The sequence below is a fragment of the Xiphophorus couchianus genome, chromosome 4 (assembly GCF_001444195.1).
Source record: "Xiphophorus couchianus chromosome 4, X_couchianus-1.0, whole genome shotgun sequence".
NCBI classification, from domain to species: domain Eukaryota; kingdom Metazoa; phylum Chordata; class Actinopteri; order Cyprinodontiformes; family Poeciliidae; genus Xiphophorus; species Xiphophorus couchianus.
In genome coordinates this window covers 15,661,197-15,670,357 of record NC_040231.1, presented here as the reverse complement: position 1 = coordinate 15,670,357, position 9,161 = coordinate 15,661,197, and the positions used below count along the sequence as shown (strand labels likewise).

Here is a 9,161-nt window from a genome sequence, read left to right as displayed (position 1 = left end):
TGGGAGTTGATAAATAAAAGGCTTGAAATAGATGGGAAGCAAGGTGGAGGAAGAATTTAATGCTTATTTTACAATGGAATGCAAGAAGTTTGTTAGCAAATGGACAAGAATTTAAAGGATATTTAAACTATTTGAAAAATAAACCAGATATTATTTGTATTCAAGAAACATGGCTTAAACCAGAGTTAGATTTTGTCATAAGAGGGTATAATAGTATTAGAAGAGATAGGGAACAAGAAAGTGGAGGAGGATGTGTAATATTTATAAAACAAGGAATACAGTATAGATTTTTAGGAAAAGGAGCTTCACTAGAATGGTTATCTGTGGAAATTTGGATTAATAAAGAAAGTATTAATATATTAAATTTTTATAATCCGTGTAAAAAATTGGATTTAGATGAAATGGAGGAAATGTTTAAAAATATAGGAAGAAAGTTCGTTTGTTGTGGAGATTTCAATGCTTATAGTACTTTGTGGGGTAATAGGAATGATGCAAATGGAGAAGTGGTGGAAGAAATAATGGATAGAAAACATTTGGTTTGTCTTAATAATGGAGAAGGGACGAGAATTAATATTAGAAATGGATCAGAGTCAGCGTTAGATTTAACTTTAGTTTCAAAGAATTTGGCTGGGATTAGTAAGTGGAAAATATTGAGAGAATCAACTATAGGTAGTGATCACTACCCTATAATTATTGAAATTGGTAAAGAAATAGGAAAAAGTGTTAATGAGAACTTAGAAAGATGGATATTTGGAAATGTTGACTGGGAAAAATATAAAATAATAAATGATGAAGAGATGCAAAAAGTTAATATAGATTTGGATGTTGATATGGTAAATTCTTCTATTTGTGAGGCCATTTTAGGGGCTGCTCGAGAAACAATCCAAAGGAAAAAAGGAAAATATAAGAAGAAAACTGTTCCATGGTGGACGAAGGAATGTGATGGTGCAATTAAATATCGAAATAAAGCTTTTAGATTGTTAAAGAGAAATCAGAATTTTCAGAATTTTATTGAATATAAAAGGTCACAAGCTCTGGTTAAAAGAACGGTGAAAAATGCAAAAAAGGTTTATTGGAGTAATTTTTGTGATTCTGTAGGTAGGGAAACAAAGATTTCAAAAGTTTGGGGAATGATAAAGAGAATGAATGGAATTAGAAGGGAATATGGATATCCAGTTTTGAAAGATGGAAATGATATTGCTGTGACTGAGGAGGAGAAAGCAAATATGTTAGTTAAAAGATTTGTTAAAGTTCATAGTTGTAATAATTTAAGCGCAGAAGAAAACCGCAGAAGAAATTGTACAATTAATGAAAATGTAAATTTATTAGAAGAAAGTGTAAGAAATAATGATTTATTGAATACTCCCTTTTCTTTATTTGAATTAAACAATGCTTTAGGAAAATCAAAAAATTCATCTCCAGGAAAAGATAATATTTCTTATATTATGCTTAATAAGCTTAGCAATTCATCTAAGAAGGTTTTATTGGAATTCTATAATAAGATATGGGAAGTGGGTATTTTACCTCTGGCATAGAAAGAAGCAATCATAGTTCCAATCTTAAAGCCAGGTAAAGATCAGTCAAATCCAGCAAGTTACAGACCCATTGCTTTAACTTCTCATATTTGTAAAATAATGGAGAGAATGGTAAATGAAAGATTGAGCTACTTTGTTGAAAAGAGGGGATATTTATCAAAATGTCAAAGTGGATTTAGAAAAGGGAGAAGCACTATGGATCCTTTATTATGTTTAGAACATGAAATCAGAAAAGGGCAAGTTAACAAGGAGAGTGTAGTGGCTGTTTTCTTTGATATAGAGAAAGCTTATGATATGATGTGGAAAGATGGATTTTTAATTAAATTGAAAAAAATGGGAATTAATGGATCAATGTTTTATTGGATAAAAGATTTTTTACAAGATAGATCAATACAAGTAAGAATAGGACAACAATTGTCAGAAAAGTTTTTTGTTGAGAATGGTACACCTCAGGGAAGTATAGTGAGTCCCTTGTTTTTTTCTATTATGATTAATGATATGTTTGAAAATTTGGAAAGTGGAATGGGGTGTTCTTTATTTGCTGATGATGGAGCAATATGGAAGAGGGGGAAAAATTTAAAGTTTATTGTTAAAAGATACAAGAAGCAATTAGTATTATAGAAGACTGGTCATTTAAATGGGGATTTAAAATTTCTGTAGACAAAACAAAGACTTTATTTTTTACAAGGAAGAAAGCATCTAAAAATTTAAAACTGCAACTATATAATCATGAATTAGAAAGGGTAAGGGAATTTAAGTTTTTGGGTTTATGGTTGGATGAAAAACTTACTTGGAAAAATCATATTCAAAAAGTAGTGAATAAATGTAAGAGAGTTTTAAATGTAATGAGGTGTTTGGTGGGAAGTGAATGGGGTGCTGAGAGGAAGGCATTGAAATCAATATATACTGGGTTAATAAGGTCTGTATTTGATTATGGAAGTATTGTATTTGGGTCAGCATCAGAAACACTATTAAAAAAATTAGATAGTATTCAGTATCAAGCCTTGAGGTTATGTACAGGAGCAGTTAGAACAACTCCAACGTCAGCTTTGCTAATAGAAATGGGAGAGATGCCACTTAATCTCAGAAGATTACAGTTAAAGTCCAATTATTGGTGTAATTTAAAGGGCCATGATGGAAATCATCCATGTCAAGACATTTTAAAATCTAGTTGGGAAAAAGAAAAGAAGAAATTAAATTCTTTTGGATGGGAGATAGAAAATGTTGTAAAAGATTTTGGTTTATCTGATATAAACATTAGTCAAACAGTTCCTCTTTCACCAGTTTATCCGTCTCTATTTCATAATAATGTTGTTGATTTAACTTTGTTGGAGAAAAGGAAAGGAGAAAACATTTCAGATCCATATTTGGTTCAATCATATTTAGACAGTAAGTACTATGGATATGTCCAAGTTTTTACAGATGCATCTAAAAACTCAAATAGCAGTAATGGGTATCTTTCATTGTTCCAGAATTCAAAGTTAAAAACTGTAAAAGAATTACTGATGGAGTATCAGTTTATACTGGAGAGATGATGGGAATTATTTTAGCTTTAGGATGGATTGAGGAAGTCCGTCCATTGAGAAGCATAGTATGCTCTGATTCAAGTTCTTCTTTATATTCATTAAAAAATAATCATGCTATTAGTAGACCGGATCTTTTATTAGAAATTCAGTTAATAACATATAGAATTCAAGCAATGGGGTTATTAGTTATATTTACATGGATACCATCACATATAGGAATAAGAGGGAATGAGTTGGCTGATAAATATGCGAAACAAGCTTCAAAATATAGTGTTATTGATATATTAGTTCCATTTAGTAGAGAAGAAATCAAATCTATTATTAAACAAAAGGTTAAGGAAAGATGGCAGAGACAGTGGGAGGAAGATAGAACTGGTAGATGGATGTACAGTATTCAAAGAAAAGTTGGTGCAATGAGGAGAACGGGACGAAATAGAAAAGAGGAAACAGTTATATCTAGGTTACGTTTTGGACATACAAGGTTAAACAGTAATTTATTTAAAATAGGAAAACATCGAACTGGAAGTTGTGATTTTTGTGGTCAAGAAGAGACAGTAAAACATGTTTTGTTGTTCTGTACCAAATATTCTGTTGAGAGAAGGAAATTAGTTAGCCGGTTACAAGAAAATAAATTACAGTTAAATTTACAAGATATTTTGGGAAAAATTTCTAATTCTAAAGATATAAGTTATTTAATTAATTATCTTAAGAAAACAAAATTGATAGAAAAGATTTAAGTGTTGTTATTTTATTATTATTATTATTATTATTATTTTTATTTATTTATTTATTTATTATTATTATTTATTTATTTATTTTATTGTTTTGTTTGTTTTGTTTTGTTTTGAGGGGGGTGTATATAGTTAGCGTCCCGATCCACACTCCATTCCAGTAGATGGAGGTAATGCACATCTAAAAGTTGTTTGCCAACCGCCATAAAAAAGGAAAAGAAGAAGAAGAACCGCCAAAAAAAAAATCGAAGAAGAAGAAGCCGTTGTAGAGGATGAAGCCGGAGGGCACATGGTCTGTTTTGTTTAACGTGTGAATGTTTAAACATTTCTTCGGTCCAGCTTAAACAAGTTCATGAACAAGTGGTTAAGAGCTGCGGAAGAAACATTCACAGAGTTTAACGAAATAACCGTCGAGTCGGAGGAAGAGATGGACGATCAGCGCAGACTGCTGGCTTTTTCCCGGACTCCCCAGATAATCTTACACCGAATAAGTAGGAAACACCTACGTTTGGTGTTCCGTCTCGCCGGCAACGATTGTGGCCAGACATTTTTTCTAACTTTCGGAATCTAGAAATGTTGCTTTGACATTTTGGGTCCTGGTTAAAGTTTTAAAATAATATAATGGGTTGTCTACTCTTAAGTTATATCAGTTTCATCTAACTACGGCGAATCGTCACATGACCAGGCATCTTTACGTTTTGCCTGTACAAGAGCAAGTCAACGGACCTTACCAGAGGAGCCGCTTTTCATTGGCTGATGCCCATTCTACGTGGTCACGTGCGTGGCCGTCTCACAAACACACCGTTAGCTTCACGTTAGCTAAGTACAGCATAATGGCAGAACTGATACAACTTCTACACCTTGAAGCCTGTCTGCTACACAGTCTGACGTTAGCTAAACAGATCAATATGCAATGTGTGCTGTATCTGACATACACTAAAGATTTTATTTTAGCAGAAAAGGCTTTGGACTAAACTGTTACTCGTGTTAGCCACGTTAGCACCAAGTACAGCTAGTCGATCAACCATCGCTGTGTTCAGGGAAGCGCTGATTAATAATCGAGAAATAAATATCAAGCCTGGAAACTTGATATCGTAACGGACTGAATGTTATGTTTTTAACGTAATCTTTGCTCGGCTTCCGGGGCGCAGGCGGTTACCACGGTAACAGGTGTGCTTAAACTACAAAGAGAGAGAGAGAGAGTAAAAAGATAGGAGTGGTTTTGAGTTGATCACCTGTTCGGGTTATTTTACCTTTGTTTACCTTTGCTGTGGCGCATTACAGCCGCTGTAGTTTCTAAACGTTGAACTAATTACCTCGTTGTTTGTGAGTTTACGTCATTCACAACAAACATCAAATAGAACAAATATATTTCATAAAATTTTAACAAACAAATGGCTTCTACCGAGGTAATTATGTGAAATTAAATTAATTATATCCCAACTTCAGAAGATTTGCCTTTACCTTTACAGAGCTCTTTGGTTCCTCCTATCAGTCTGCAGCTTCTCATATTGACGTCATCAAACAAACTTTCAGATCTACCATAACTGACCAGCTTGACTGACACCTGTTGGCCTCAGGTTTGCAACCAGCTTGTGACTGAGAAACCAGTAACCTCCTCCCAGATGATGACATGAACTTGTTAGTTCCTCTGTCCATTGTAGTAGCTGATATATTGTGAAAATCCGGTAGAAATGATGCACTAATCGAGTCATGCTTACACAGAAACAACGCGCTGTGAGGCTTTGCTTGTGAGACTTGCGGTCACGTGGGTCGGTTGTGGGCGGAGCTTGGTAAGGTCCATAAAATACTTTAATAATCAACTATAAGTAAAATATCTTGTACATATGTTCTTTAAAAGGTCTTCTACTGAAGATATATATTGATAATTTTATCCCCGCATGCATCCGTTATTTATAAGAAGACTAACGTAAGCATGGCAACCAGCCCCGCAGCGGAGTTAGCCGTGCCTCCCTGGACTGGAAGCTTTTTACAGAAATAGACTTCAAAGATTGGAAATATTAGGTTCTTAGACTAACATGATTACTCAGCATTTTTGTTTGCCTCATTATTGTTTAGAGTGTATTAATAAACATGGTTATTTTATTTGAAAGGTTGCAAACATGTTTAGCTATTTATGTTTAAATTAAAAGCCCTTTTACTGTCTCCCCACAAAATCATCTTTCTGATAATTAGAAAGACACAGCTGATAAAAATTGAAAGAGAAAGGGAGACAGATAAAAAAATATGAAGGCTAAATAAATACAGTGCATAGTGGATGAATATTCACTATGTACTGCATGTATCCTACGTCTTCTACATCACTGTCACTCCCTCAGTTGAGAGTTCCCACTCTGTAAAGGGCCATACTTTGTGACCCTTTCCACAAAGTATGGCCTATGTTCAGTGCACTGAATTACTAAAAGATGTTGTCATCTTTTAGTAAGATCTTACTAAAGATGATCATCTTACTACAGACCAAGCAAGACCAAAGTTCCTCCAGGATGTACATTTGTGCATAATAACAAATTTTCACCTGACTTTGGCACATAAAGACAAAGCCATCTGCATGATGTGGCATTTAAAAAAATCTTTTAAAAAAAGAAAAAAATCCTGCACTCTGCGCTGATCAGCCATCTAAAACGAGTCTAAAGACATTTGTAACCATGCCTCGTTATTATAGGTTATGCATGTGATTATTTTTTATTTTTTTGTATGTATAAATAGATTAGATTAGTGTAAGTAAGTTTACGTAGTTTCCCACTGGCCACTATAAATCCTGAATATAAAACTGACATTTAACTAACATAACCAACATAAAATGTAATAATTCCTAAATAACAGAAATAATTATAACTTGCAGTTAATTAAAAATTTCCAATTACAAATTTGGGATTAAATTAAAGTCTTCTCTCATTTACTTCAATAAATAAAGTTAACAATTCCTCTTTTTTCTGTTTTCTTTAGATCGCCAACGACAAAACGTTTATGAGAAGCTATGTGACCTGGAGAGGAGCTCCACTCTGGACCAGGAGGAGTTAGAACCTCTGCAGGGGAAACAAGAACAGGAAGAGCCAGATGATCAACAGAGAAAAGAAGAGCAGGAGGATCTAAAACATCAGCAGATAAAAGTGGAAGAGAAAGAAGTTTACTGCAGTCAGAGTGAAGAACAGGTGCATCAAAACAGGAGACTGATACCTTCATGGGGGCTACTGTTTATGAGCAAACACACCACACTGAATCAGAACCAAACGGGAACCAAGTCAATTTCCAGGAAGCTGCTGAAGCTGAGAAGAAAAATCAGGGAAGAAGCAAACCTTTCTCATGTGTCATCTGTGAAAAACGTTTCACTGCCAAATATGCTCTCAATGATCATATTAGAATTCACACCGGTGAAAAGCCATTTTCATGTGGGAACTGTGGACAAAGTTTTAGTCAAAAACAGGATTTAACTCGGCACATGATGATTCACACCCTTGAAAAGCCGTTTCCATGTGGGAACTGTGGACAAAGTTTTAGTAATGAACAGAATTTGACTCGGCACATGATGATTCACACTGGTGAAAAGCCGTTTTCATGTGGGAACTGTGGACAAAGTTTTAGTCAAAAACAGAATTTAACTCGGCACATGATGATTCACACCCTTGAAAAGCCGTTTCCATGTGGGAACTGTGGACAAAGTTTTAGTAATGAACAGAATTTAACTCAGCACATGATGATTCACACTGGTGAAAAGCCGTTTTCATGTGGGAACTGTGGACAAAGTTTTAGTCAAAAACAGAATTTAACTCGGCACATGATGATTCACACTGGTGAAAAGCCGTTTTCATGTGGGAACTGTGGAAAAAGTTTTAGTCAAAAGCATCAATTAACTCGGCACATGATGATTCACACTGGTGAAAAGCCGTTTTCATGTGGGAACTGTGGAAAAAGTTTTAGTCAAAAACAGGATTTAACTCAGCACATGATGATTCACACTGGTGAAAAGCCGTCTTCATGTGGGAACTGTGGACAAAGTTTTAGTCAAAAGCATCAATTAACTCGGCACATGATGATTCACACTGGTGAAAAGCCGTTTTCATGTGGGAACTGTGGACAAAGTTTTAGTCATGAACAGAATTTGACTCAGCACATGATGCTTCACACTGGTGAAAAGCCGTTTTCATGTGGGAACTGTGGAAAAAGTTTTAGTCGAAAGCATCATCTAACTCGGCACATAATGATTCACACCGGTGAAAAGCCGTTTCCATGTGGGAACTGTGGAAAAAGTTTTAGTCAAAAACAGGATTTAACTCGGCACATGATGATTCACACTGGTGAAAAGCCGTAGAACTATTTTCCATATTTGTCCCATGTTGAGTTTCATTATAAAAGTCATTTAGATGAAAACTGGAGGGCTTTCTTGTTTATAAAGTGGGAAAATGGTTTAAGTTTCTAATTTGTTAAATGTGATCATTTGGATCTTGACATTTGGATACTTAGAGATGTACAATATGAATTTGAAGTATTGATTTGTATTATTCTGTATGGAAAGAATGAGTGGGGTGAATGAGGTTTACTTTAATACATTTTTAATCCAAAATAAAATGTGCTGTTGTGCACTCTTTGTAGATTTTCATTACGGTAATTGTTTTGCACTTTGAAATTTACTGTATTAAAAAAAATCTTTGATAGGTTTGTCTTTAAAGCAAAACTAGACTGAAACTGATGCTGTTATTTGTTTCAAATTATATTAACCTGTCTATATAAAAGCTTTTCAAATAAATTAATATGCCCTTTTGCTTAGAAAATGCAATATACATATTTTCCTTCATTGATTGTGCTTGATTGTACAAAGTATGTGTGATTATTCTCTCCAATAATTTGGTGTGTAGCTTGTCGTAGTTGTATAATTTTTCTATTTTCTGCTGTGGCTGTTTTCTATTAAAGATCACTATCTTTTCTTAAAGTTGAAACTAATTTAATCTCTACGCATAGATATATGTTTGATTAATTCCTTACAAAGTCACGTGATCACTTGCATTTCCTTTGAAAATGTAGTGAGTGCTGAACGCTACTGCTGTAATTTGCATAAATATTTGAGTTTAAGTGCATGATCATGCTTACAAAGGTAAAGTATAATATATATTGAAGTATTTCAGTATTAAAGAGAGTAACAACTTTTAACCCATACTGCAGTAACAAGAGTGTATAAGCGGGAAGTCAATATTTGCAGTGTTGACCCCTCTTCTTCAGGACCTCTGCAATTCTCCCTGGCATGCTCTCAATCAATTTCTGGACCAAATCCTGACTGATAGCAGTCCATTCTTGCACAGTCAATGCTTGCATTTTGTCAGAATTCCTAGGTTTTCGTTTGTCCACCCGTCTCT

The 9,161-nt window shown here is 34.3% G+C and overlaps 1 protein-coding gene across 1 annotated transcript; it reads left to right on the top strand.

Annotated features, from left to right (window-relative positions):
* Window positions 1-4,040: 4,040 nt before the first annotated feature.
* LOC114142461 (gastrula zinc finger protein XlCGF8.2DB-like) lies at window positions 4,041-8,740 on the top strand. Its single transcript, XM_028013757.1, has 2 exons — window positions 4,041-4,283; window positions 6,760-8,740. Exon 2 carries the CDS (start codon window positions 6,995-6,997, stop codon window positions 8,120-8,122), a length of 1,128 nt encoding a protein of 375 aa, XP_027869558.1. The 5' UTR covers window positions 4,041-4,283; window positions 6,760-6,994; the 3' UTR covers window positions 8,123-8,740.
* The last annotated feature ends 421 nt before the right edge of the window (window positions 8,741-9,161 follow it).